This window comes from Aspergillus heteromorphus, assembly GCF_003184545.1.
Source record: "Aspergillus heteromorphus CBS 117.55 chromosome Unknown BO70scaffold_14, whole genome shotgun sequence".
NCBI lineage: Eukaryota > Fungi > Ascomycota > Eurotiomycetes > Eurotiales > Aspergillaceae > Aspergillus > Aspergillus heteromorphus.
This window is the reverse complement of record NW_020290419.1, coordinates 166003-192721: the sequence shown is the minus strand read 5'-3', so window position 1 is coordinate 192721 and position 26719 is coordinate 166003. Positions and strand designations below refer to the sequence as shown.

General features: G+C 54.2%; 10 protein-coding genes across 10 annotated transcripts; 5 read left to right on the top strand and 5 right to left on the bottom strand.

The window, feature by feature from the left end:
• Positions 1-159: 159 nt before the first annotated feature.
• BO70DRAFT_315676 (HVSL domain-containing protein) lies at positions 160-1221 on the bottom strand. Its single transcript, XM_025540324.1, has 3 exons — positions 961-1221; positions 687-912; positions 160-620 (listed from the first exon to the last, which is right to left on the bottom strand). The coding sequence occupies exons 1-3, from the start codon at positions 1208-1210 to the stop codon at positions 182-184; spliced, it is 915 nt and encodes a 304-aa protein (XP_025398850.1). The 5' UTR covers positions 1211-1221; the 3' UTR covers positions 160-181.
• A 3463-nt stretch (positions 1222-4684) lies between these two features.
• Positions 4685-5501, top strand: BO70DRAFT_292833 (uncharacterized protein; the record flags this gene model as incomplete). Its single annotated transcript, XM_025539419.1, has 2 exons — positions 4685-5326; positions 5379-5501. The coding sequence occupies 2 exons, from the start codon at positions 4685-4687 to the stop codon at positions 5499-5501; spliced, it is 765 nt and encodes a 254-aa protein (XP_025398849.1).
• Positions 5502-7471: 1970 nt separating this feature from the next.
• Positions 7472-9021, bottom strand: BO70DRAFT_362498 (DUF3431 domain-containing protein). Its single transcript, XM_025543317.1, has one exon. It carries the CDS (start codon positions 8831-8833, stop codon positions 7712-7714), a length of 1122 nt encoding a protein of 373 aa, XP_025398848.1. The 5' UTR covers positions 8834-9021; the 3' UTR covers positions 7472-7711.
• Positions 8943-9839, top strand: BO70DRAFT_45444 (uncharacterized protein). Its single transcript, XM_025548461.1, has 2 exons — positions 8943-9270; positions 9324-9839. Exons 1-2 carry the CDS (start codon positions 9052-9054, stop codon positions 9633-9635), a joined length of 531 nt encoding a protein of 176 aa, XP_025398847.1. The 5' UTR covers positions 8943-9051; the 3' UTR covers positions 9636-9839.
• Positions 9840-10537: 698 nt separating this feature from the next.
• On the bottom strand, positions 10538-12842 carry BO70DRAFT_337354 (peroxisomal copper amine oxidase). The gene is made up of 3 exons (XM_025541151.1): positions 12357-12842; positions 11047-12297; positions 10538-10986 (listed from the first exon to the last, which is right to left on the bottom strand). The coding sequence occupies exons 1-3, from the start codon at positions 12808-12810 to the stop codon at positions 10637-10639; spliced, it is 2055 nt and encodes a 684-aa protein (XP_025398846.1). The 5' UTR covers positions 12811-12842; the 3' UTR covers positions 10538-10636.
• A 783-nt stretch (positions 12843-13625) lies between these two features.
• On the bottom strand, positions 13626-15614 carry BO70DRAFT_337352 (arylsulfatase; the record flags this gene model as incomplete). The annotated part of the gene is made up of 2 exons (XM_025541150.1): positions 13626-15388; positions 15457-15614. 2 exons carry the CDS (start codon positions 15612-15614, stop codon positions 13720-13722), a joined length of 1827 nt encoding a protein of 608 aa, XP_025398845.1. The 3' UTR covers positions 13626-13719.
• Positions 15615-16594: 980 nt separating this feature from the next.
• BO70DRAFT_315663 (putative C6 transcription factor) lies at positions 16595-19402 on the top strand. The gene is made up of 5 exons (XM_025540323.1): positions 16595-17635; positions 17690-18127; positions 18182-18566; positions 18623-18758; positions 18831-19402. The coding sequence occupies exons 1-5, from the start codon at positions 16950-16952 to the stop codon at positions 19256-19258; spliced, it is 2073 nt and encodes a 690-aa protein (XP_025398844.1). The 5' UTR covers positions 16595-16949; the 3' UTR covers positions 19259-19402.
• A 753-nt stretch (positions 19403-20155) lies between these two features.
• BO70DRAFT_362494 (putative catechol dioxygenase) lies at positions 20156-21460 on the top strand. Its single transcript, XM_025543316.1, has 2 exons — positions 20156-20545; positions 20612-21460. Exons 1-2 carry the CDS (start codon positions 20295-20297, stop codon positions 21291-21293), a joined length of 933 nt encoding a protein of 310 aa, XP_025398843.1. The 5' UTR covers positions 20156-20294; the 3' UTR covers positions 21294-21460.
• An 816-nt stretch (positions 21461-22276) lies between these two features.
• On the top strand, positions 22277-23643 carry BO70DRAFT_45354 (carbonic anhydrase). The gene is made up of 2 exons (XM_025548460.1): positions 22277-22436; positions 22954-23643. The coding sequence occupies exons 1-2, from the start codon at positions 22421-22423 to the stop codon at positions 23580-23582; spliced, it is 645 nt and encodes a 214-aa protein (XP_025398842.1). The 5' UTR covers positions 22277-22420; the 3' UTR covers positions 23583-23643.
• A 1451-nt stretch (positions 23644-25094) lies between these two features.
• akr1 (putative aldehyde reductase (AKR1)) lies at positions 25095-26478 on the bottom strand (the record flags this gene model as incomplete). Its single annotated transcript, XM_025546651.1, has 9 exons — positions 25095-25448; positions 25494-25622; positions 25668-25862; positions 25910-25982; positions 26029-26048; positions 26098-26182; positions 26228-26241; positions 26290-26377; positions 26432-26478. 9 exons carry the CDS (start codon positions 26476-26478, stop codon positions 25095-25097), a joined length of 1005 nt encoding a protein of 334 aa, XP_025398841.1.
• Positions 26479-26719: the final 241 nt, after the last annotated feature.

The window sequence follows — 26719 nt, the reverse complement described above, 5'->3', positions numbered from 1 at the left end:
ACACGCAGGTGTCGGCCGTCCGCCGTAGAAAGCAGTCAGCGGTCAGATCACGTGTTTATATCACGTGATAGCCTCGTAGTCAACCCAGCAGCCCTTGAGACTGATGGGCTGCTGGAAAGAATTTGTCGGAGACTCTACAGGTTGGATAGTATATCTACAGCTTCCGCAGGTGATGTCCCTATCACACGCCGCCACTGAAAAGTGGTATGCTTGAAATATTGTTCCCAATCTTCACCTTGACGCAATCAAAGCGAAGCTTGAGACCATGTACCTTGCGCAGATCCATTTTTGCGATCTGCTCCTTCTCCTGGGGTGAAGGATCTGTCAAGCTCCATGCTAGCGATATGTGAAAACAGTGGGAATAATTGCCCACGGCCTGTTCACCCACACGAGTCACACCTGGCCGCCGCGTAGCAGTGCCTTGGGCCATGAGCGAGGCGATCGCATCCTGCGGCGATTCATACAGAAGGGGCTGCTCAAAGCGAGCAAGACAGCGATTCGAGAGGCTGAGAAGACGGTTCAGATTATCGTCCTCCGGTCTTTCCGCGCGCAGGACATAAAACCATCTGGTCTTCTCATAATTGGAAACACAGTCTAAACTTTTGGGTGTGACCTCGAAGCTGTTTCGACATGGGTTAACATCCTCGTCTCAGCTATTAAGGTAAAGTAAGAAGGGAAACACTCACCCTGCGATGTTCGACTTTTTCATCGCGGCCTCGAACCCCTCCAGGAACTGCTGTCTGTGCTCGGTTCTCAGCACAACGGGCCTGGAAAGACTGATGTGGAGTGGAAGCCGTGCGCCCAGATCACTGTGCAGCAAGCTATGCAGCTCTGTCCCATGGCCATCAAGGCTTCCCTCAATCTGCGCTATCGCGTCGCTTAGAGTGGACAGCTCTTCTTTGAATGGATACCCTGTCCATGGATGTCAGCTGGGTTGGGCTGAAGACAGATGCCACCTACATTCCAGATAGATGTGGGTCGGCCAGTTCCCCTCGACGTGGGGGATGACTCTTTTCCGGCCCCCGTGGAGACTGGGGTCATCTCGTACGCTGACGCGAGTGCTTGAGGCGTAAAGGTCGTGGAAAGCTGCTGGCAGGGGCGGGAGCGAGGAAGATTGGTTGTGGATGGTCTGGCGGGGTCTTTTAGTCGGCGGTTGTTGGAACTCCGGCTCCGATTCTGATTCTGATTCGGAGTACTGTACCAAAGCCATTTGGGGTCGTGGGGTTGTAGAAGCGACATCAAGGTCAGGCGTGTTTGGGGTTGATCGTTGGTCGCGGATAACGGTGGTATTTTGCGGTATTGGTATTACGCACATCGCGCGGCCCAGGCACCCCGACACGACCCCCGGTCCTCAATAATACCGGTATAACGCGGGTACTGCCTATGGTCTTAATTCAACATCCCTGCGTGCATGTGCTAGTTAGTACTGTTACTCCCTGAAGTCCTCCGTATGAAGTACAGGGTGGGCTTCTATGGATCTCACATTCTACACTACACTGCAAAACCGTTCCAACTGAAAAACAAGGTGAGACTAATAGTGTCTGTGGTGCTTCTTTACGTATTCAAAAAGCTAATGTACAGCTTCAATCGCGTCAGCTATAACTTCAGTCTCATTCAGTATCACACCTATCTGGGTGTCTGGACAGGTCTTTTTGATCTGTTACATCAGCTTGAGCTTGAGCCTCCTCAACCAGCATCAGTCTTCGCTGTCTACGTCCATAACTTCAGCCTCATCGACTAGACTCTCAGTCTCGCCAACCAGTCATAACTCCTCAGTTTCATCACTAACAGTTTCAGTCTCGTCGACTATAGTTTCAATCTCGTCATCATCACCTTCAAGTTCTTCGATAAACCGTGGGTCGAACCCTCCTCCCTCTCGATAGGCCCTGTCTCCGATGGTCCGCAGCCACAACTGAATGGTCTCTGGCCACTCACTTTCCTCGAAGTACATGCGGTTCTCAGATCCATTAGCAAATAGCCGTACTACTCTAAATCCCTCTCGATCCCTGGCTTTTACACACACATGGAAGTAGATCTTCCCGCTTGTGCGGTTTATGTATCCTCCGAACAAGGGATACGTGAGATCCCAGTCAGGTCGCATCTCATTCCACTTGGCTTTTATGCAGGATACGTAATCATGGGCATCCCATTCCCGAGAAGCAGCAACAATAAAACAAAGGAATGGGCCCCGTATGTAAGACCGCACTATAATGCAATCATAAAGCAGTCTGTCACTCAAAAGGTCGGTGCCCATGTCAACCGTGAACCCATCGTCTTCATAGAGTTCTTTGAGCCGTTTGTACCACAAGCCAGCTACTCCTATGATACCAGGCATGGTTAGGTCTGAGTAGTGTGTTGTGGGAATATAGAAATCAGTTGGCTAGCGGAGAGATCTGACTTGGAAATAAAAAAGCATCACTGCATGATGGCCCGCGACTTATTTATATTTTTCTGTCGTGGTCGATAGTATGCGGAGCTTGCCTTGATCTCTCATGTCCCATAGGCTTTTCCCTACTGTAGCGCATCCCGCGCACCCAGATCGAGAAGTATAACAAGGGGATAAGGGGAATTCCTAGGAATCAGCGGAGAAAGTCGTATCTATAATAGCTTCGGCGAGATCCTACCCTCGCAAAAAAAAAAAAAAAAAAAGAAAATCAGTTTCATAGATTGGGAAGCCAAAGGCGCTTGATACCTGCGGAATTCGAGTTTCTCAAAACCCTTGCAATCTGGTGGAACAAAGGTATTTGCCGGTATGCGCCCTGGAACAAAGCAACAATGCAGTCGACAGTATACTATTTGGGAGGTGCTGTATACCTAGGTACGGAGCTTGTCGCTAGATAGAAGTTTTCTCAAACTTTCAGGTAATAGTAATCAGAGCCAGAGGATTATCTACAATACATCTTCATGAAAAGATTACTTTGGTGAACTCACTGTGAACAGGTAGGGAGGTAGAATGTGGCCGACAAAGTGACAAGTAACTGGCGGGACGGAAAAACACCAAATGAGTTTGTGGATCATGGATCTAGCCCCTCCCACCATTTTTGACAACCGGGTCTTGGAAGTCTAGACACGGCTATCCTCATGTGAGACAGGCATGAAGCAATGGAAGACCGCGGATAATGTCACCTCGCAGTGGTTGACAGAAGACGCAAGCCATGGGTGGGTGGGTGTCAGGTCCCGCGGAGCAAAAGTAAAGAATCGTCAGATCGCGTCCCTGGTTCCTGAGGGTTCGTTGAATCGTCTACATAGTAGATCCTGTGTAACCACCCGTGCAGTGAGTCGCGAATGAACATGTGATGCGGCTGATGGGTGATGATACTGATTTGCTCAGCCGTAGGAGGGAATGTACGTACCATGCAAGCCCTGGTAGCGCAGACAGATATGGCTGGCGCGTGCTTCTACTGTGCTTCTAGTCGCATACCAAGACTCGTTTCCGGACTAGACTGGCCGGGAGAAATCCAGCCATCAAAGTACTAGCGATAAGCTTAAGATTGGGCCCGGCAGCCAGCCATCTTTTCTGAATTCTGACAGTCTGTCGATACTGATAGATATGATGTAATGATCATGCATACCAGTGAACTGAGAATGCAGGCAAGAAGTAGCAGTCCTTCCATTCGGGTGGGCGGCTTATGTCGAGGAGGATGATGATGATGATGTCAAGACTGCGATTTAGTCAGCCGGTCGGTAAAACGGCTCGTCGCAGTTTGCACACACCCACCCCGTGTGACGACACCGCGACAATCATGATGGCAAGGGTTGCCACTCAGGTTCCACTCGCATCGACCAGGGGGGGGGAAGCCCTTCCCGTTCATCTGGAGTGGTCCTGAAGCCTAGACCTGGAGGGTGCCTGAGAGACGGAGCCTTCCGCGTCACAGTACTAGTAGCCCTGGGCGCGAACCCCTCCCGCATCCTGTTTGACAATTTCCTCGATCCCATCGATTTCATCATCGAGGAGGATCCGATGTAACCGAACGGGTCTAGTCTTCCTGGCCTTCCGGCGCTATCCTTATCGATAAGGTGACCCCCGGATGATCCTCACAGTGTGTAGATACTATAGTGTACAAACTGTGGGATCCATCATGCGCAACTCATCATGTCACGGCTCACACTCAGCCCCGTCCCTTGGTTGACAGCGTGTGTGCGTGCATGCGCTCCGTAGATGACTAACAATGGATGTACCATGACTCCCTAATGACTTGACTCTGACTATCGACTATGAAAACTGACTTTTCCTGCCCTGCCATTCCTTTCCTTTTCTTTCTTCGGCCGTCTTGCTCTCCTCCTTCTTCTACTTCTACTACTTCTTCCGCTGCCTCCCCTCCCCCTGCGATCGATCTTCCACTTTTCTCCCATTGTCCCCAAATCTGCCAAATTCCCCTCAAATCTATCAAATCCACTCCCTGCGTGTCCTCCAGGCGTGTACACAGTACTCATCCATCCATCCATCCATCCGCACCTTACCTCACCGCTGCCAGCCCCACCACTGTTTTGAGTTACGGGCTGCATACCGCAGTCACTAGTATCTCCTACTATTAGGTGCCTACATACATTTATAGGGTAGACATCGCCATCCCTATATATACCCGCCATCAGGCCTTCTTCGGATCCCTTCCAGGCCATCGTCTGTCTTCTTCTCCCTCCCACCATCCTCCGTCGGCTTCTCTTCGCCTTTCGCCTCTTTGCGATGGCCTCCGCCGTTCTTCCGGCCTACTCGGCCGCCTCTTTCCCCCACCGGTACAGCCCCGTGAATACGGAGCTGGAAATGAACAGTTTCAACCCATACCAGTGCTACCTCTCTCCCTCCACAAGCCATCGGACGCTGAACCGCCAGCGCTCGACATCGTTCCCGTCCGTCTACTACCCCGGCTCCCCCGAACATCATCCCGTCGAGCCGCCACAAGGGAGGAAGGAGAGCCCTCCCTCTCGCCACCGCTCGCGGCACCACCGCCGCGGCAGCCCGTCGACCTCCTCGCAGCCGACGAGGTATTCTCGTCACTCGTTGCTGGTCAACCCCGACGTGATCGATCGTCTGGACAGCGCCAGTATCCTCCAGTACCACCACGAAGGGCCTTACGATGCGGTGTACCCTGAGAGGAATTACGATACCAAGCAGAGCCCGGTCGAGGCGCTCAAAGACTCCACCGCAGAAGCCTTGAAGGCCACTCCGATGGATAAAATTAGCGACTGCATGGATAGTCACCGTCCTCTCGATGGGGTGGCCTTCTATCCTCCAGGTCACACGGACCTGGAAGGCCGTACGTACGAATACGAGGAGGGAACCAACATGATGAACGAGTATGGGAACTTTATGCGTTGTCCCGGTCAGGTCAGTCTCAGCTGTCGTCCACCATGTCCCTACGTGTCGCTAACTGTCTCAGCAGAAATTCACCGACGAGGATTTCAAAAACGACCCTTTCTACAACGCCCCACCGCCCAAGCCCTTCGCTTCCCTTCGAAAGGCCCTCAGTCTCCGTCGCCGGAAGCGCCGCGGAACTCACTAAAACAAGTCCAGCCGGACTTGAGTTTCTACGACCGTGCCACACTGCATTGTTGTACGGTTGACTCGTCGATTGCAACAGCGCCTTCGGTGTTATTACCAACTTCTGGATCTCCTTGGTGTCAGGTCGGCGTTTTATATCACTTCTTTCTTTTCTTTTTCTTCCTATCTTCTCAATAGTACTACTACTAGTAATCAATTAACCTGAGACGGCTGGCCTGTTGTGGCCTGCGGCGCAGGTGTTCGAACATCCAGAGATGAGCCCGCCATTTACACTTTAAGATAAGATGTAGTAAACCGCGAAATCCTCCCAGACACCCCCCCCCCCCCCTTTCCAATCGTCCTTCACCCTATTAGCCTATATCGAAAGGAATCATGGATTATCCATCAGAGGGGCTCTGCTACCTTGAATCCCACGTATATTCACCCCCTTTCGCCCGTCGCGACCCCATTTTCCTCAGCCTTTGCTCTATCATATATCGCTCTATTGCCGCGCGACTGCATTAAGCCTACTCAATCCATGATAGGGCAGTGTTTTTATTACCATAGATAGTATGCTTCGCGACCGCTCATCTGATCTGCTAGGACCAGCCCTCACAGCCCATCCTCATGACCGACAGCCTACCCAGCATTCTCCTCCCTCTAGTATGTATGCTTCTATACCGCCCCCCTTGTTCGTCACCTAGCGTAAAACAACACTGTAACCCAACCAAGATATGTTTCTGAACCTCAAACCCGCCACTTGACTGAGAGCTACCATCCGCCCCGACCTTGGCGAGAAATCATCCTGAGCCAGCCTCCTCTGCCCACGAGATATATCTCTGACGTTCCCTTTTCGTCGTAGAACGCCATGCCTCGAGCAACCCAGTATGGTTCGTTTCGGTTCGGGACGGCGGGGAGGAGGGGGGTCGCGCCCATCACATTCCGTTCGGACTTTCGGTTTGGTCTCGAGGTAAGTGAAGCGATCCGGGTCTTACCTCCCCTACGCCGCTGAATGAGCGCTAAGGGGGATGGAACCCGTCGGCATCAGATGTAGGTGACGTATTGACAGCTTGACAGGAATGCTCGGCATGTCGCATGTCGCATGTCGCATGTCGCATGTCATCATCGCATGAAAGGAGCAAACTGCAAACTGCAAAAGAGAGTTCCCCGTGGGGGGGGGGGGGGGGCCGGGTCCAACCCCGCCACAACATTGGGATTGTGGGTCCCGTGACAGATACTGGCGATAACGTGACCCCGACGGGACTAGCCCCCCTCCCTCTCTCAGTGGTCAGTCTGGTCAGTCAGTGGTCAGGGGATTATGATTACCCCCAAATCAGGCTGTCAGTGTCAGCATCACCTGGACCTGGACCTGGTGGGTGCTGGTGGTTTGGCTGCCTGAGTGACTCCGCATAACTAGTTAACTATTTAATAGTTAATGGTCGGGTTGCGAACTCCTTCCCATGTCTGGTTCCGGGTTGATCCGCAACGTGCGTATGGAGTACATATGTACTATACTTACATACGCACTTGCATCATTGGCAACGTCCACCATCCCACTATTCCATTATGACATAGATAGATATATATGGAGAATGACTGTCCCGTTGGCCGGCCTGGATTGCTATATAGGCGTGTTCACCCATTCCGCTATCTGTACGGAGTACCGAGTACCTCCGGCTGTTATACGGTGTAGTCAGCGACTCTTCATTTGTGTGTCGCATACAAATGACAAAGCAAGAGGGACGCGTAAACATGCCCCGTGCAGCTCTTAGATGACAACAATGCTTATTGTCTTGAAACCAAGCTGTTTATGTGACTACTTATTGGGCAGGATTCCAAGACTTGTGGCGAAGATTTGATGGGGTGCGTCAGTGGTCGACGGGCAGGGCCGGAATAGAGGCCGCTGATTAGTGGGCTCTCAAAACGGTAACTAAAACAACATGCTAAAAGTCGAAAGTAGAAGATAACTAGAAGTAAGTAAGGTGGTAGATGTAGAAGAAGAAGAATATTTAGATAGAATAGAAGCTGTTAGCTTGATCCTCTGGAGGAAACAAGTAAATGCATTACAAAATACGCTGGACAATTTGGTGCCTGAGAGCATCGCCCGAGCACTTGATGCCTGAAGACGTTGCTTTGATGCCTTGATGCCTTGATGACTGGGTGTCCTTGCCAGGCTTCATCCTCGCCAAAGAAACAAAAGTCTATCCCGTCACCATCTGCTACGGTAGCCCTTCATGCCTTCCCCTGAGTCACCCACTCCGGAACCTTGAAATCCCGAGGCAGCTGGTACTGCCCATAGCAAGTCCCGTCGCTGCACGGCGAGAGATCGCACCGTCCATACAGGCGACAGTAGCAGTCTTCCGCTCGGGGACACGCAATCGAATTCAGTCGCTCCAGGTCGATACTCCCGCCCAGCCCCTCCGGATAAAGGTTCCGGCGCTGGATGAACAAGATGTGCCACACATAAGACAAGATGCGGCCCGCAACGCGGTCATCCCGTGGCGCCGCTCGGCGGTTGGGCGAGAGGCTCTCGTCCCTCCCATCCAGCAGCCACTGCCGCAACGCGACGTACTCGTCCCGCGTGTGCTGTCGAACGCTCTCGCGGCTGATCACGAACTGCGCGCAGCATTGCGCCCGCACCGCGTCGTTCCGACCCAGCAGCACGCGGCTGCTCTCGAGATCACCGCCGAAGAGGGAGGCCAGCGCGCCCGGCAGAGCCACGTCCGACGCCGTCCGCGCGCTCCACGGCTCCAGAACAGACTGCATCGACAGCTCCAGGCTGCCTTGGGCGGGCGTCTTCGGGGAGCAGGTGCTGACGCTCCAGTCGCACCGGAGATTGTGGTACCCCCAGGGTGCTAGGGCGGTGGTGATGTTCAGCGCGGCCAGCAGCGCCGCGTTGTCGTAGTCCGGGGCATCGTTGTGCCATGCCCAGCGCGAGCCGTGCACGAAGACCATCCCCGCCGCGGGGAGATGGGAATAGTTGTCAATCAGGAAGGTCAGGTAGCCCATCGCCTCATGGCCCCGGTTGGCCGGCACCTGCAGCTGCTTCGACCGCGGGTCGCGCGGTGCGTCCGCCGTGTATACGCAGAGGTGATACCGCTCCGCCAGCGGCGCGAGCCAGCTGGAGTCATCCGCGGCAACCCGCGACACGATCAGGACGGGTTTGTCGGTCTCTGCCAGACCGGGACATTCGCCCCGGGCCTCGGGCAGGCGGGTAGCGGTGGTCTCATACGAGACGGTGGTCCAGGCGAAGGACCGGCTGGGTGGCGACGGTCGGTTAAGGAAGAGGATGAGACACAGAATCCCGACGAAGAAGATCAGGTGGACGACACTGCGCCGTGTCCGCCGTCTCATCGGGCCGGTTGCCGAGGTGGTCGCGTGGCTGGAGTCGGATGAGGAGGGCGAGAAATGACGGAAATCACCGCAGCAAGGATCCCCACGGATAGTATGTTGACGCTTGACGCTTGACGCTTGACCCTAACCCGACCTCGTCTAGATGCGGAGTAAGTGCCCGGTAAATACTCGGCCTGGTTGGGGGATGGGTGGGATGCATCGTTTTGCCGTCTTGCCGGATGCGCGACTTACTACTATGTACTAGTAGTAGTGCCGTCCGATCCACTCGTCCATCCCGCGGAAACCCGCGGATCACCGCGACTATCTACACGCCTCTTCTACGGAACAATCTCTCTACAGAGAGACTTGGTACGGAGTGCTTTGTACAACATCCTCCGTACAGCGTTGCCTCTCTGCACAAACTGAAGAATAGGCTCCCGTCCAAACAGATGGACCCGGTGAGTGTATCTATATCTCTGGCTATCTCGGATGGGTTCTCACCCCTGAGAAGCCGGTTGCCGCCGGCAAAACCAGAAAAGTCAACCGAAGCTTTCTCAGTATCCCGTCGCAAAATACGTCTTATAAGAATCCATCACCCATCTCCCATACACCTTCACCAGGTGCATCTTTCCACACCACTCGAACGACTTGGTCTCCCCATTCTTATACACGTACGTGGCATCACCCTCAACCAAGTAGGCATCGTCTCCCAGAGGGTAGGCCTGCCGGGGGTTATGTCGTCGGGACTCAACCTGATCCCACGAGGAGGCGCTCATCTGGAGTAAAGCTGGGGACGTCAGCTAGCTTAACGCATCCCTCCTGAGATTCAGAGAAAGTCAGTCGCGGGTTTACTCACTCGCTCGGTCCAAATGCCGCCTGCCCAGCTGGATCTTTGCGTCTTCAGCGTAAAAGTCGACCGCGGCATACGGGGGCGCATCCTTGTTGTCGATGGTGCTGTAGTAGTCGTGCACCCACTGCTTGATGCTGGCGTTGTGGAATCCCGTCGGCCACTTGGGATTGTATTGATCCAGGTCGGAGCGTTCTTTTGGTGACCGATGATGGGTCGTGCCCGTGAAGGCAGCTGTTGTGGTTTGTAAGACTGACGGAGAAGCCAGTATTGGCATTGACATTGTGAATTTGCTTGCCCTTGACGTGCTGTGATATCTGGAGAATGCCCTGTTGATAAGGGACCCCCTTCCTCTTCCCCTCCCCCCTCCTGCCTTTATTGGAAATGCACATCGGACCCGCCAGGCGGGTGCAGCTGGACGTTGAACGCTCCTTCCACTGGCAACAGGCTGTACATACCTGCCGAGTTGTCTCGCTTCGGCGCGTTTCGGTAACTTCGGCCGTTAACACACACGGCGCGTTTCGGAGCCTTGCATTGGCGCGTCTTCATGGTCGATTGAGCCAAGACTTGACCAGTATTATGCTTATACTGGGGATTCGTAATGAGAGTTTGAATTGGGCGTTACGAAAGTTGAAGGTTCGTCTTGGGACCAGACTGTCTATCTTGTCTACCAACCGGTCGGGACGGAGACAAGTGGGAAAAGCGATGGGTTGGTTGTCCAGGGGTAGTACTAACTAGTCATCGTGGTGTTTTCGTTCAGAAACCGACTCTCGGGTGCAGCGAGACCGGGATGTAAGCGCAACTAATAATTCAGATCGCTAGTTCGGTCTTACGTAGATCAATATGTGGGATCTTTAACAGTGATCGAAAAAATAAAGGTGTATTCAAAGCTAATCAACATGATATAATATCCACAAAAGGAAGGACCATTCTCGATGGTCTGCAACGCCGAAGTAAACCACATGTAACCCGAAATCTTAAACCTGCACGCTGCATCCATCACTCTTCTTACAAGAGGAGCAGGAGCCCGCACTGGCCGCCAGCTGGGATGGCGTCTGGGAAAAGCTAGGAGGAACATCCAGGGCTGGGTTCCGAGTGAAGAAGTGTCTAGGGCGAAGAAGCAATGTCATCGGCTCGGCAGGCATGATGGGGTAATCTTCAGGGGCTGGGAAGTGCGTTAGCCCGAAGGTGTGCCATAGCACGACGTCGGTGTTGTCGATCGAGCTGTCCGCACCCGCGGCTTCGATCCATGCCGGTAGACCTTGGGATGGCTCGCCCGATGTCTGTGGTACGTGGCGACCAGCAGGGTGGATCTGGTCATCGGCATCTAGATAGGACCAGATCAGTCAGGATATTTACGTCCGCAATATGATGGGAGTATACTCACATTGGGTGACATGCACGGCATGTCTAGCAAATCCTGCTCGCTTCCAAACCAATCCACCCGCCTTGGGAAGCAAGGGGGGAACTTCGCGGCTGACTAGTTTGTAGGACACAGGCCTCTTGCTGTAAGGATGAAGCTTGTTGGTGTTGGCAATGTCCCAGGTCCGGCTGGTGTTGCCGTCGTAATCCGCCATCGCTTCTAACGGCGTGCTGTACTTGGTCTTCTTGGCGTAGAAGGCGTTCCCATACTTGTTCTCGGCACTTCCCACCTCACCCGGGCCGCGGGTCGCGTCAACCTGGAAGATGGTGTTGTTGGGTCCGTCAATGTTGGCGTCCACACGCAGACAGAATAAGTGCTGGTGATTGTGTGCGTTCACACCGGGGTAGACTTCGGTGCCCCAACCCTTGGTGTCCTCGCCCGGGTTCATCGCATAGGTGTTCAGGATACCGGTCAGTTTGATGTCCAGCTGGATGGTGCCGTCCTGGTGGAAGATCCAGTACACACAGTACTCATAGTTGGCGGCCGTGAAGATCTGAGAAATGACCAGCTTCCGCGCACGGGTCACGATGACCGACTCGTCACGGAAGTCAGTGTGCTTGAAAAGAATGCCTGCATCCTCCTCGTGGATGCAGATAGCGTTCTTCACTATCGTGCTGGCTCCTGCGCGGTTGACAAACGCAGCGTCCATGTAGTGAATGGCACCCTTGCAATCGCAGCCAAGAGACAGGCTGTTGGTCATGTATCCAGCGCCGTATTCGCCCAGGTCGAACGCATGCTTGCGCTGGTGGGGGTGCTCGGGGTTTCCATAGGGAACCACCATCTCCGCCAAGGACAGACGGTAGAAGACAGGACGGACATTGCCATGGTCATTGAAGGTGATGTTGTTCAGGACAATACCCTCGCGGTAGTTGAACCCAACATGGATGTTCCACTTCTGCCAATCGATGCTGCGGCCATTGATATTGAAGGAAACGCCCTCCGGCTGAGTAATGTAGATGGGCTTCAGGTCTGTCCGGTAGCCACCCTCCTTCTCAATGGCGTCGGAATGGTAGTTGTTTGGAGGAGCCTTGCTGATGGGCCTGCGGACCGTGGGAACGTCGATATGAATCACCTGCTTTGTTTCGGCGTTGAATATGGGACAGAAATCCAGAGGATAGGTGTATTGGGAGTCATCAATGTGAGGGCGGTAATACATAAGAGCCTGCTGCAGACGGACGTCCGTACCGAAGCGCTCATCGTAGCCGATCGTCCAAGCTGCACTCAAGTCAGGCTTTGCACAAAAAAAGACAAGCACACCGGAAGGGAGGGCTTACGATCACAGTAGACCTTGTGCATATCTTCCTGCGGGATACCAATAATCGCGCATTGCTCGATCACCTTCGGGTCCTTGCGGACAATTGATTCGACCTCCTGCAGATCCTCCATGGTGATGAGAGGCTGTACCCCAGGAGTGTGTTCCCATTTGACGATCTTCTTCTGGTCCAAATCGACGATCCCGTCGTAGATCTTGCCGCCTGGCGCAATGGCAACAATATCGGCGGCGCGTGCCGGGCAAGGGGCCTTCTGGGGATCGGCCAGCCAGGCCATCATCTCCGCTTTGCGAGGCTCGTAGAGGGTGACTGCATTGAAGTTGACCTTGCCATATTCCTTGCGGATCAGAGCGACGGCCGTGTCGATTTCAACAGTGGAGAGGGGATCCAAGGGATGGGGCGGAGGCGAAGTAGCCTTCACCTGGTGGCTCAATTGCTGGAGGCGCTCGAGAACCATTGTGATAAGGGAAGTGGGATGAAGGGATAAAGGGGAAGGGAGGGAGGGAGGGAGTCCTGTATTGTGCCAATCTTCGGGTGGGCGCGGGGAGGGAGCGTCCAATGTTAAGGTTATGATGGGCGGGGTGGCGGGTATGTATGTATGTGTAACGCGAGGGCGAGAAATAAACCGGAGATGTAGGTAGGGGTATGACAAGAGAGGAGGGTCTATGGGGAGAGACTTGAGAAAAGTGATGCAACCAGCAAGTGTGTATAACAATCGGGGTAGGAGGGAGGAGATGTATGCAAGCTTTAAATAAGCGACTGGAGGTAACGAGAGCGAGTCCAACGAGTCTGAACAAGTCCAGCAAGCAGTAGATAGTAAGTACGGAGTACTAGTCTCGAGTAGCGATGCGCAGATAAGACACGTCCGATAAGACGCCCGGATTCATTGGCCCGATGCGGTCTAGCGTCCGCGGGGTCCGCCCCGCCGTGTTTCGATGGATCCGGTAATCCAAACCCTGTCCCGCATCGGACAACAGATAGATACCGTTACCACATCCTGTTATTAGTAGTATCTAGTTGAAGCTTGGAGCGGAGATCGTACTGGGCGCACCAGAGTAGGAGGATCCTCTGCGGGGGTCGAATCAGTGAGATAGTGAGACCCTCACCGCCTGCCGCTTGCTTCTTGTTTTTCCCTACCTACGGCTGAAGATTGTCGGAGAGAGGAGTCGAGAATAGAATGATGGGAGACTTGATCGATAGGTCCTACAAAACCCAAGTATCGTTTTTATGGGGAGTTGTTGAGTTTACCGAGTCCTCTAATGAGGATAGATAGCAAATACCTACATAGCTACCGTAACAGGGCAGGCTCACCAAGACTAATGAATGAGACATGAATTGGATTGGATCGAGTTCGCCAGCCAGCCAGCTAAAACTGCTTCACCACCCGCTGAAACCGGGGGGGCTTTCTCATGAACTTCTCGGGCTCATCCCTCGCCCCCTTCTTCCAATAGTCATACTCCATCCACGCATTCTCCGGCATCTGCGCCTCCGTCGCCTCCAAGAAATTGCCGAGATCCGGGTTCAAAGGGATCACCCCGGTCTCGATCACATATTGGTCCCAGAGCTTCAGCAGCTGCGCCAGCCGATCCGGTTGCTGATCCGCCAGATCATGGATCTCTCCCGGGTCCTCCACCAGGTTATACAGCTGCCACCGCTCCGGCCCCTTCGGCTTCGGGATATACACAATCTTCCAGTCCCCAAACCGCAGTGCCGCCCGCCCGCACGTCTCCCACCCCTGGACAAAATCTTTGTCATGGATCCGCGCATTCTCGCCCGCAACCCAGGGGTAGAACGATTTGCCGCGCATATGTACAATCTCCCGCCCCTGATACGTCGGTGCCGGGTGCGTCACGCCCGCCATGTCAAGAATCGACGGCGCCAGGTCCATCACTGTCGCAAACTGGTCCGTGATCCCGCCATTGCGGACATGATCCCCCGCCGTGACACTGGACGGGAACCGTGCAAGGAAAGGCACGCGCACTCCGCCCTCTGTCGTGAAGGCCTTGTACAGCCTGGACGGTGCAGTGGCGGCCTGCGCCCACCGCGGGCCATACCAGATGAAGGAGTTGTAGTTGCCGAGGTTCTCAAGTGAGTTGTCGTAGTATTTCTGGAGATGAGGCATGACCCCGCTCTGCACCATGGGGTAAGCCTCATAGGCCGCCCCCTCGGCGCCATTGTCAGACATGAAGCAAACAAAGGTGTTATCCAACTCGTCGATCTCAGTCAGATAATCGACAACCTTGCCAACGTTGGCATCAATGCACTCCACCATTCCCGCGAAGACTTCCATGGCCGTGCAGGACAACTTCTTCTCCTCAGCCGTGAACTCCTCCCAGGGCTTGACTTCCTCCGCGTCGACGGGATGCGCCTCAACATCGTCGCGGATCATCCCGAGGGCCTTCAGCCGTTCGAGACGCTTCTGACGGAGGGCCTCCGGGCCATCATCATACACGCCACGGTATTGGTCGATGTACTCGCGAGGGGCCTGGAGGGGCCAATGCGGGGCCGTGAAAGGCAAATACGCGAAGAACGGACGGTCATCGCTCCGATCGTGCCATTCCTGGATATACTGACGCATCTTATCCCCGTATCCATCCGACGAGTACCACCCCTCCGGGAGTTTCTTGACGTACTGATCGTCTTCCATGTGCAGGGCGATGTAGCTCGCCTCAAGGAAGGTGGGAGTTTCGTCAGCGTCCTGTAGCTGAGGCTCGTAGGCGTAGTGGTTGGAGCAAGCGGGGAGGTGGGCGAGAGAGCGATCAAAGCCACGTTGAGAGGGGGCGCGTTCCGGCGTGAGCCCGAGATGCCATTTCCCGGACATGAGGGTGTGATAGCCCGCGTCGCGGAGGACCTCGGGGAGTGTGGCGACGCGCTCATTCAGGTAACCCTCGTAGCCAGGCATGCCGCGCTGTGGGGCAGTACTCATCTGCGAGCCCTTAGGGCCGTTCTGGCCGGAAATGTTGGTCCATTCGACGAGGTTTCCCAGACCGGCGATGTGATGGTCCGTTCCAGTCATAATCATGGCTCGAGTGGGCCTGCCAGAAGAGGAAGACGGGAATCAATATCAAGAACACATGAGAGCTTCGCGCAGGAGTCCACTCACGAGCATGCAGCAGCGGCATGAAAATCCGTAAACCGGACGCCCTGCTGAGCCAGGCGGTTTAGATTGGGGGTGCGAATTTCCCCGCCATAGCAGCCGATGTCCGAGAAGCCAAGGTCATCCGCAACCACGACGAGGAAGTTGGGGCGTTTCGGAGCCATGTTGTCTCGCAGTCAATGGATAAAGGAGACGACTGAGCGATTTGGGTCTCTGTTCCGGCCGAGAGGGACATCGATGCCCTCTATATAGGGAGGGGAATCCGGAGGAGTGCACCGAGTACTCCATACTTCAACCGTCGGCTCTCGGCTGGTGGCACGCGGCCCAAGGAGGGGCGGACTGGCTTATCCGCCCGTGTCTCGCCAATCAGCAGATCACGCCATGGACCCCGCTTCTTGCGCGCTCGGTTGTCGGCTGCTTTGCCTTCTTGGTCCAGATGCGGCATCATTTTTGCGCTCGAAGGTCATACGTTCTGTGTGGGGTTCGAGTCGGCGGTGGAGAGATGACAAGGTAAGAGAGAGAGAGAGAGAGAGAGAGAGAGACAGAGAGGGGTGGGGGGGGGAGGGAGGGAGGGAGGAAGGGAGGGGGAGAGAGGATATATGCGGGGATTGTATCAAGGTAGAGCACAGTTGAAAGAGAGTCGGGCATGATAGACGAAAAGTGTTCTACTCCGTACACTCTGGCGGGCGTGAACAACGGAAGCTGGGGAAATATCGCGTGATACCGACGGGTACAAACCAACCCTGGTCACCATAATGTCACGTGAAAAGGTACAGTATGTCATGTGACTTTGTCTCGACCGCCTCCCTTGACTGCCAGTCTGCGAGATCGGATTCCTTCCTCCCCGCAAACGTGAGAACGGTCTTTGGCAAATTTCTGACATATCACACCACGTGCTGTTGGAGAATACCGCTAGAATAATGCCTAGTGGGGAAACACATACAAGGTACTTCTTACACGTGCAGTAATGCCATTTCTCTCAGGCACCCACAGCTGCAGCTCCAGCCCATCGCCGCACGTGGTTGGTCGTCCTGGATGACTCAGCCCCCCCACTTTGATCCACCAACGTAACCTGCAGTCCTGATAAGAATTATGATTCAAGTTTTTTAATACTCCGCATTACTATTTTCATCTTTCCAGAAATGCAAGGAGGTCGGCCTCCGAGTAAGGTGATTGAGGCCTTTGTTGCCTGATCCATACTCCGCTGCAACGATATGCTACTCAACACTGCCCCATGATCCGCATTTCCTGGTCCAACGCCCCTCCCATCTCCAAGTCTAATCATCTAGCCCAGTCTGACGCGAATTCCCGATTATCAGCAGATGACTGTGCTGGCCTAGGCGCACCAGTTCCACTGGCCGGATCTACTTATCCCGCACCTTGTCTGCTCTTATCTAGCCTGGTGTCAGCGGAAGTCTATGGCCTAGCCTAGCCAGGTCATTAATCGCCGCCTATTGCAGCCTGTCTGGAGTCAGCGATAATCCCATTGGGGGCTCATCATGTCACCGCCTGCAGTTCCAAGCGGTTCCTCGCAGAAGCTTGCTTCTCCAGGATTCAATGCTGGAGCCAGACCATACCGGTCACACAAGGTTAGGGCCTGCGATTTGTGTAGGAAACGCAAATCTCGATGTACAGTAGACATTCCTGGACAATCGTGTCTCCTTTGTCGGGTCCAAGGCGCGGATTGTTATTACCAAGAGGAGCCCAGTCATGACCATCTCATGAACAACGGGGACTCTAAATCATGGGCGCCAGACCACACGCGTGTTTCATTGTTAGGTCAGAAGCGCAAGCGCTCCCCAGACCTCGATTCCCCTTCCAATACCAGCCGACGACAGGCTTCCAGCGGGGCCCATTCGGACTCAGCGATAGACCGTCGGAGAAGCGAGTCCAGAAGCCAAGGAATCGAAGATCCCCACAATGAATCAGTTCTCATAGTCGGACCTGTCGTGGCCGAGGATGCCCAGGTGATTGAGCGGTATATACCACCTGAGGGAACCAACAGATCTGTGGAGCCGAAAAATCAACCATATAATGTCTATTCAAGCGACCCACAGAAACCAATCCTCTACACAACAGTCTCCCGACGGAGGCAAGGCATGCGCGTTGGCGTTCCTCCCGGGGAGAATCAGAAGGAAATCCTGGAACAGATTCTCGGACCTTTCAAGCACGACCTAGTCAGACTGTACGCCTCCCGTGGTTTTAGGATCTAGGCTAGAGCACTAACTTTAGGTATCAGATTTATCAACAGATTCAATGCAGCATTCCCTATCTTTGATGGGGAAAGCTTCTGGGATGCCTTTCTTTCCAAGTCTCCAGGAGACCCGCCGGCCTCTCTCCTCTGCCAGGTTTACTCAATGTCGCTGGTCTACTGGAAACACACACCCAAACTGGCTTGTCATCCAAAGCCAGATCCCCGGTACGCGGTCAACATGACTGTAGCCGCTCTACACGAGGAGTTCTCCGCCCCGGGTCTTTCAACAATCAGTGCGGCTCTCATTGACCTGACCGGTCGTCCGATATTTTCTATGACTGGAAATGCCATCAGCTGCGGTCGGATGATTTCCCTTGCACATTGTCTGGGCTTAAACCGGGATCCCAGCCACTGGAAATTATCCCGGGCCGAAAAGAATCATCGCATAAGACTATGGTGGGCCGTTGTGATACATGATCGCTGGTGAGCGCATCCTCATTATTTACATCCAACCTTTCAGCGGCTGACAGCGAACAGGGGGAGCTTTGGCCATGGCGTGCCTCCTCAGATCGCCAAAAATCAATACGATGTCCCTCTTCCCACCGTTGATGTACTGATACCTCAGGCCTCTCGCACCCCCGAGCGCATCCGCGCTACTCACTGCCACATCGCGCTGTGCCGGCTCACCGAAATCCTAGGAGAGTTGCTGCCACTCGTCTACGGTCTCCAATACCAAGCCCACCGCGAAATCACGAAGAAGGTGCGGCAGATCCGAACCGATCTTGATGCATGGGAGGACTCCCTCCCTAACTGGCTACAAACCCCCCCTCTAAGCTCTTCTGAGGAGCGTATCGCGGGGACAAGCAGTCTGCAACTAGGCTTCCTGGCCGTGAAGATGCTTGTCAGCCGCGTAGAGCTGAACGTGGGTACCATTCGCCAGACTATTCATTCCGTATAATCGTCCTAACTCCCTTCTAGAAAGTCAATAATACCGAGGGAGATAACCCTGAAGCTCGCCGCTACTTCCAAACCGAATGCCGACAATCTGCAGAAGAGATCGTGCAATTTATCTCCTCCCTACAGAAAGAAAACTTCCAGGAATTCTGGCTTCCCTGTACGCACCACCTCCCTTCCCCGAGACACCCAACCCAACCCCAACAAAATACTGGACTAACCCCCCTGAAAGATAGCGCCTTCCACCTCACCACAACCGCCACCCTCCTCGTCCGATGCGCCCTTGAAACCACCGACCCGGAAGTCGCCCGCTCCTGCCTCACGAACGTTGAAACCTTTCGGTCGATTCTCCACCGCGTACGCGAGGAAGAAGACTGGGATGTGGCCGACATGTGCCTCGATCACTGCGAGCGCCTCCTCAACCGACTCCCTAGAAACAACAACCCCAATAGCAACGCAACCACGGACCACACCTTCATGCAGCCGGATAATCAGCTTGTCAATCCGGCGGCGATATCGCTGCCCGAGACGCAGACTAATAATGATATCGTGGACGACATGATGAGTATTTCGGGGACATTTGGGACGATGGATGGGTTTCCGTTTGATATGACGGGAATCTGGGACGTGAGTGTTTTCCAGGATGTTAATCTCTCGTGATGGGATGGAGGAGTGGCCGGCGGGAGGCTGGCTGGATGCTATTCTGGCTACGTAATTCTTAGGGATGGGTAGGAGTAGGTAGGTGATAGTAGTTGACTTAGGAGGGCGAGTTGGTTGGTTGGTGGTCTCTATTCAACAACAGAGTGGACGGTGGGAAAGTTCCATTTCCATAACTAGACCCATTTCATAGAATTCAACTCAAAATCAGTTCCAGTGCCACTTTCTCCCTGCCGGGGATATTTTGACGCCGCGGCAAAAAAGCCTAACCTTAAGCCCTCGTATTAGTTGGGATGGCCCAGGGTCGAAAGGACTCACGTGAGCATCTAGAGTGACGGCTCTCGTCTGGCCAATCCGGGCCCTTCTAAATCCGCCGGTCAGGGTGGCGGCAATGGAGGCGGGCGAACCTTGCCGGGCGGGAAGACAGAGGGGCCCGGCACGTGGGCGGCGAGGGAATCCCGGGGAAGGCAGAGAACAGTAGAGAAGAGGTCTTAGCCGCGGGTAAGAGCATCCCCGGCCCCCGGTTGCTTCCCCTGCTTTCCCCCGCGCCCCCCTGCGCATAATCAGATCGCCTGCGATTTGCGGAGCGACGCGGAGCGACGCGGAGAAGACCAGCGTTTGACTTTTCTCGGATTTGGTTTGGGCCAGATGCCATTAGATGGAAGGCCCAGGTGACCCCAGTCGATCCGGCTAGCTCAGTAGACGGAGCTGCCGCCACTCGGCTGTTCAACCAGCCAGATCCGGGCAGCGCTCTGGCCGGCCATCAGGCCATCCAACCATTCGGCATGTGGCGACGGTTCTTTCCCCCGTTGCGGCGCCCCCACACGCACGGGTAGCCGAATGATTTGCCGTCGCCGGCCTGCGCCCTCACTATCCCCAGCCATTGCCACGCCCCGTCGCGACCGTCTATATAGACCTTCGAGTCGGCCGCTCTGCTCGACTCTTCCACTCACCATCCTCCATTCTCTCTCCTCTCCTCTCTCCTCATCCAGACTCCAACTCCCTGCTTCCCCCCATACAACCACAACCTCCATCCACCATGTCGACCAACCCCCGCTTCGACCCCAACTTCACTCCCTATGTCGTCAACGCCATGGGACCCAAGACCCCCGAGCGCGCTCGCGTGGTCCTGGGCGCTCTGATCCGTCACATCCATGACTTCGCCCGCGAGGTCGAGCTCACCTCCGCCGAGTGGATGATGGGTGTTGAGTTCGTCAACTCCATCGGCAAGATCAGCACTCCCGTCCGTAACGAGGGTCACCGTATCTGCGATGTCATCGGTCTGGAATCGTAAGTCCTCCCAACGAAACACCCTCCGCGCAAGAAGACAAATCAGTGCTAACTCGGCTTCTCCAGCCTTGTCGACGAGATCGCCAACAAGATTGTCACCGAGCAGGGACTTTCCCCCACCTCCAACGTCATCCTCGGCCCCTTCTGGTCTCCCAACGCCCCCTTCCGTGAGCTTGGCGACAGCATCATCCAGGACCCCAACCCCAACGGCAAGGTCACCCTGATGCACGGTGTCCTCAAGGATATGGAGACCGGCGCCCCGATCGCCGGTGCCGTGCTCGACATCTGGCAGGCGTCGGCCAACGGCCAGTATGACTTCCAGGACGACAACCAGTCCGAGAACAACCTCCGCGGCAAGTTCCGCTCCAACGAGAAGGGCGAGTTCCACTGGTACTGCTACCACCCGACCCCTTACTCTCTGCCCACCGACGGTCCCGCCGGTGTCCTCCTGAACATCATGGACCGCTCCCCCATGCGTCCCGCCCATATCCACCTCATGATCACCCACCCCGACTACGCCACCGTCATCAACCAGATCTACCCCAGTGACGACCCTCATCTCGACATCGACTCCGTTTTCGCCGTCAAGGACGACCTCGTTGTCGAGTTCAAGCCCCAGACTAAGGACCCCAAGGCCCAGCTCGACCTCGAGTACAACGTCACCATGGCCCTGAAGAAGCACCACCCCAACCCCAACTCCGCTCCCCCCGTCTCGTCCTTCGAGCGCTACAACAAGGGCAAGTTGTAAGCGGGCGTGGCCCCCTCACGGCATGAAAGCACTGAAGAATTGAGCATTGAAAGCATTGATTGATGTACATAGTTTCAACATTTCTCGGATTTCAGCGATGTTATTTTTTTTTTATTTCAAAACCGCCCCCTTCATGAGGGCCCGGTGAATTGATTTGTTCCAATGAGTCTTTGATAACCCTTTCTCTTCTCGCGTAGCATGGTAGATAGACATAAAGCCATGGCACCACCTTCCCCACTAGGATCTGGCGCTGCATGCCCACTAGTATCTAGTCAGTGTCCACTTCCTTCCGATCCGATCAACCTTCTTTCCGATCCGATCTACCTTGCAGATTGCCATGTGGCTACTAGTGCACAGCTACAGATGGCTGCTAGCCTGATTGATACATACATCCATCCTGTCAGAAATCTGCTTTGAGCCGGCAGTACTAGTAGATGGATATATATACTAGCCCTGCAGCTCCGTAGTTAGTATCCCATGTCGGGCCTGCTGCTGTCAGTCTGGATTCCTTGGCATTAATGACAATGACATGACCACTACTAGTGGTATCAGTGGCCGGCCCATTTCCTGTCCGTCAATGACGTGGGCGCGAGATCGACAAACCCATAACTATCCGGCGGATGGCTCTGAAGAACTTTTTGCCTGAGGCTGATATCAATATTCCAGATCTGGAGACGACTTGTACCGTAACCACGTGACTAGCCGAATGACAGCTCCGGCAAGTTGAGATCACGTGTAAAGACAACGACTCAGCTTCGAGGCCATCAGTATATCTGTAGAATTTACTCGTGATGGTGCACAACCTATCACATGCGGTGGCACATGCCTTGCCTGGCATACGGGATTGTTACGCTCCTACGGGGTACGCTGTCTGTCACTCAGGAACAAAGTCTGCCGTTGAATGCCGAAGCTTCGGCATTCAACGATGACATCTCCCCGCTTGTCATTGGCTCACGTGATCTGTGTTTGCAGGGTTTGCAGGGTTCGGAGCGCCCCCAAGCGTTGGGGATGAAGATCAGCAGCATTCCTTTCCAGCGCAGAAAATATTGAACCCCAAGACCTAAGAGGCGACTTTCCGCTCGAAATCTGGTCGCGGAATCCCCCGAGCACGATACTCATCATATACCATGGCCAACACCACAGGTACGTGAGCACGTTCTCAACAGCCTCAACACTCGTGCCCCTTCTTGGCGTTTCTGGATAGACTTGCGAAGCGGCGGCGGCCCACAGAATCGACCTTTCCTCCCTCAACGCCTTTCTGCTGTCACTGTCGTCAACCAGGTGGCTTTCGGTCTCGCACTTCCTGTATTCCCGTGGCTTCACCTCATAGATATCCTCCCGGATTTTGTACCACAGACGGATCGTGACCGCGGGATCTGGCCCTGGTCTCCCGTTCTTTGTACCCCCTTGGCAATTGACTCATTTCCCCCTTCCCGACGTCGGGGGCAGACACCCTTTTCCCATAGCCCCTTCTTCCCTCATGATTTCCACAAGACTGTTTCGCCGAGTGCGACTCCTGCCCGCTGGAACCGGACTGCAGCAAGGCTCTCGAGCCAGCATTTTTGTCTTCGGCGTGCCCGTCCTGCGGCTGGCCTATCCCACCAAGCCGCTCGCTTTTCGACCGCTGAACCTCGAGCATGTGCTAACATTGCCTCTTCAGACCGATTCACCTCTGCTCTGCATCAGAACAGGGATTGGGCGGCCCAGATTTCCAAGGAGGATCCCTCCCTGTTCCCCATGCTTGCGAATGGCCAGCACCCGGACATCCTCTGGATCGGGTGCTCAGACTCCCGATGCCCTGAAACAACCCTCCTCGGCCTAAAGCCCGGAGATGTCTTCGTCCACCGCAACATCGCTAATATCATCCATGCCGGAGACTTGAGTTCCTCCGCTGTGATAGAGTATGCCGTCCGTCACTTGCGCGTTAAACATATCGTCCTCTCCGGCCATACCAGTTGCGGTGGCGTTGCCGCTGCCCTGGGCAATAAGCAGCTAGGCATCCTGGATCCGTGGCTGCTACCCCTGCGCCAGCTGCGCGAGCAAAACCTAGCTCTGTTGAACTCACTGTCACCCGACCAGGCCAATCTCAAATTGGTTGAATTAAACGTGCTGGAGGGAGTCAAGCTACTAAAGCAGAAAAATGTAGTGTTGGATGCTATACACGAGCGGGGGCTTCAGATTCACGGGTTGATTTATGACGTTGGGAGTGGTATTCTGCGGCAGCTGGATACGGATGAATCGGAGGAGGCAATCAAGGCGCGTCTGACTTCGTTCAAGACCGACATCTAAACGATGCGGGGACTCGTGTTAGCGGGGTTGTGGATTTTTGTCATATTTTTCATCTTACATGTTGTTTCTTCTTCAGCGGACAGCAAATGCCGACATGCTTTGACCCTTTTCTCTTCTTCCGTCACTGTAGGGCCATGTAGGCAACACAGAGTTGGGCATCGTTCAGGCACAGCGCACAAGCTGGAAAGGGGTTTCCCCATAAGATGGGAACGAGGGGATGGACATGAGGTGTCGCGACCGAAAAGAGGGAGAGAGGAGTGAGAAAGCAGGGGAGAATGCAGAGATGAAAGCTCCGTAGTTGAAGTAAACTCAGACAAGGCTCGTCATCGTGTTTCATGATTCGTTTCTCCGCCCAGGGTCGATACCGCGACTGGAACCCATCCCGATGTGGTTTGGCCCCGGCCGAACCGGTTTTCCCTCGGCATTTAGCAAACAACGTAAACACGCGCAACATCACAAAGAAGGTCGATAGAGAAGCCGTAATGATGCCTCCAGTCAAATAAAAACATGCTAGGAGATTAATAGATCTTAGTTTATGACAATGATGAGGCCGATTCTTGAGCAACTGCCTAACAAGCTAAGAATAAGGGCCCCGGTAGTTCGTCGGCATAGGCGTGGCTTGGTGACAGTAATGGCCGTGTAGGATTTCGATGGATAACCAAGGAGGATAGCAATATGAGAAAATTGCGAGAGTATTTACGTCACTTCGAGAGAAAGTTGAAACTGGAGGAATAAGGTACTAGATTAATCGATAATTACTTACTATCCACCTACTTAGTGGGTCTGCGCAGAGAATATATATTCAGTTGTCAAGGCGGTGAGCTCATTATACTGGGCGCTGTGTGAGGGGTTGAAAAGTTCCATACAAGTTCATATCAATACTTTCTGGTACCTAGACCCGCCTATTACAGCCCTCCATTAACAGCATGAAGGCGTGGCAGGTGGGTGGACATATATAAACTGACAATCATCCAACTTAGAATGGTGGCTTTCCTAGACTACTATATGTATGCAGAATTTGGCTGTGTATGGGGTACAGAGCGATGGATAACGGCTTAAAAGTGCTGGAGTTCTCAACTGTAAGGGCTGGGTTGTGAAAGTCTACACGAGTAATATCTGGGGTTGCACCTGTTGACCATGAAAGTGCCCTATACTCTCCGCACATTTTTCCATGCCTCCGAAGATTGCCAGGTAGTAGTTTTGGTACTGATTATGGTACAGATCTTGCTCTGGCACTGCGCCAAGATGTCTTCCCTATTAGTTTGCTGGCTCGACTTTATAGTAGGAGCGTGGGTGTTCCTTGGTGTGGATCAGTTCTTAGCATAATAGAGCAGTGATGACGCACAATTAAACATATTCCTGGCACCTGGGAAAAATTGAAACACTATTGGCAGGTCCGTTTGCAGACTGCCTAAAAATAGAATCAACGGGTTGACTGGAGTTATTGATCAGACGTCCTCATTTTAACAGTCTATATACCACCATTATACATCATTCGTAACAATAACCACACTAAACAACAACCTGGTGTGAGGCAGGCTTCTCCTCCTCCTCACCAAAGATGTTGATATCCCAGCGGGGCTTGTTGGCGACATACGGCGTGTTGTACCGTCTGCGATCCTTGCCCAGCTCAGACACCTTAGCAACCTCCTCTGGTGTGAGCTCCACCTCCTTGAAGTTCTCCTGGATGCGGGAAGGCGTCACCGACTTGGGAATGACACTGTGGCCACCGACCTGGGACCAGGCTAGGACGACCTGAGCGGGGGTGACTGTGGTGCCAAGTCTCTTGGAGGCCTCCTCGGCGACCTCCTTGACCTCAGGGCGGGTGACCAACAGAGGGACGCCGAAGCCGTTGTTACCGAAGGCCTGTCACATTAGCTTTCAGACTATGATAACAAAGGGTGGACATACCGAGTAGGCAGTGATGTGGATTCCCTTCTTTTGGCAGTACTCGATGAGCTCGGTGCTCTGCAGGACGGGGTGGCGCTCAATCTGGTTGACGGCGGGAACGGCACCGGTAGCGTTGATGATAGCCTCGAGCTACGCGAATAAGCATCGGTAGGTCTGCCAGGGCAGCTGACTTACGTGTTGGACCATGTGGTTGGAGACACCGACAGTGCGAGCCTTGCTCTTGGGGAGCTTGGTCATGGCCTTCCAGGTGTCGACAATAGAGACGCTATCATTGATCACGACATCGCCACCCTCAACAGAGCTGTTCTGAACGAGAGGGAAATATTCGGATCCGGTGGTGAAGGCGACGGGCCAGTGGACGAGGTAGAGCTATTACTGATTAGCCGTGAAGACATAGGGCAGCTTAATAGACGCACATCAAGGTATTCGAGCTCGAGCTCGGCAAGGCACTCGTCCAGGGACTTCTCGACAACAGCAGGGTCATGCTGGCTGGTGGGTGTCAGACTAGCGCTCACTTCGGGGTTGCTAAACATACGAGTTCCACAGCTTAGATGTCTAATGGCAGTTAGCATACCGATAACAAGCGCAAACTGGTTGCCCTTACGATAAAGAGGTCCTCACGCTTGAGGCCCGGAACATCCTTGTAGGCTTTCTTAATACCTTCCGCAACCTCGCGCTGGTTCTCGTAGCTTTGAAGGATTAGCCTGTGCCTGGAAGAGACGGTGGAGACCTACATCGTAGCCAAATCCTAGTCCAGTTAGTCAATCTGCATCTATTTGGGCCGGATAGAACCTACCAAGTGACGATATCCAGCCTTCAGAGCCTCGTAGACAGCATCGCCGACCTGGCCAGGTGCGGACTGCCAGGTACCGAATCCCAGTTGGCTAATTGAGATGAGTGAACGTCTGCGCTGGGGAGGGAGGAAGAAGAAGACTTACGGGATCTCAGCACCGGAGTTCAGGGTAACCTTCTTACCGAGAGACATTGTCAAAGGATGCCTGGAGCAAATAAGAGTAGAGGAAAAGTTGAGAGATGGGACGAGAAGCGGAGGGGTATAGGGATAGAGAGGGGAGGAGAAGAGAGAGAGAGTGAAGAGGGGGAGCAGAGATAGAAATAGGAGGAACTTGAGCAGGCCGGTAGGAGACTCCGGTGGGGGTTGAGAAGCCCCCAGATACGGATAGAGGGGCGCTCTCAGCCGTGACTGGCTGCGGGTGCCTTTCTCCAGT

Excerpts from the sequence above, each read along its gene's own strand:
- BO70DRAFT_315676 (XM_025540324.1), bottom strand. The coding sequence starts at position 1,210 with ATGGCTTTGGTACAGTACTCCGAATCAGAATCAGAATCGGAGCCGGAG. Across the intron at positions 913-960 it reads GACCCACATCTATCTGGAAT|GGTATCCATTCAAAGAAGAG; the intron begins GTAGGTGGCATC and ends ATCCATGGACAG. Across the intron at positions 621-686 it reads AAAAAGTCGAACATCGCAGG|CTTCGAGGTCACACCCAAAA; the intron begins GTGAGTGTTTCC and ends ATGTCGAAACAG.
- BO70DRAFT_362498 (XM_025543317.1), bottom strand. The coding sequence starts at position 8,833 with ATGAGACGGCGGACACGGCGCAGTGTCGTCCACCTGATCTTCTTCGTC.
- BO70DRAFT_45444 (XM_025548461.1), top strand. The coding sequence starts at position 9,052 with ATGCGCGACTTACTACTATGTACTAGTAGTAGTGCCGTCCGATCCACT. Across the intron at positions 9,271-9,323 it reads CGTCCAAACAGATGGACCCG|CCGGTTGCCGCCGGCAAAAC; the intron begins GTGAGTGTATCT and ends ACCCCTGAGAAG.
- BO70DRAFT_337354 (XM_025541151.1), bottom strand. The coding sequence starts at position 12,810 with ATGGTTCTCGAGCGCCTCCAGCAATTGAGCCACCAGGTGAAGGCTACT. Across the intron at positions 12,298-12,356 it reads GCACAAGGTCTACTGTGATC|CTTGGACGATCGGCTACGAT; the intron begins GTAAGCCCTCCC and ends ACTTGAGTGCAG. Across the intron at positions 10,987-11,046 it reads TGCCGTGCATGTCACCCAAT|ATGCCGATGACCAGATCCAC; the intron begins GTGAGTATACTC and ends GGTCCTATCTAG.
- BO70DRAFT_315663 (XM_025540323.1), top strand. The coding sequence starts at position 16,950 with ATGTCACCGCCTGCAGTTCCAAGCGGTTCCTCGCAGAAGCTTGCTTCT. Across the intron at positions 17,636-17,689 it reads AAGCACGACCTAGTCAGACT|ATTTATCAACAGATTCAATG; the intron begins GTACGCCTCCCG and ends TTTAGGTATCAG. Across the intron at positions 18,128-18,181 it reads GTTGTGATACATGATCGCTG|GGGGAGCTTTGGCCATGGCG; the intron begins GTGAGCGCATCC and ends GACAGCGAACAG.
- BO70DRAFT_362494 (XM_025543316.1), top strand. The coding sequence starts at position 20,295 with ATGTCGACCAACCCCCGCTTCGACCCCAACTTCACTCCCTATGTCGTC. Across the intron at positions 20,546-20,611 it reads GATGTCATCGGTCTGGAATC|CCTTGTCGACGAGATCGCCA; the intron begins GTAAGTCCTCCC and ends CGGCTTCTCCAG.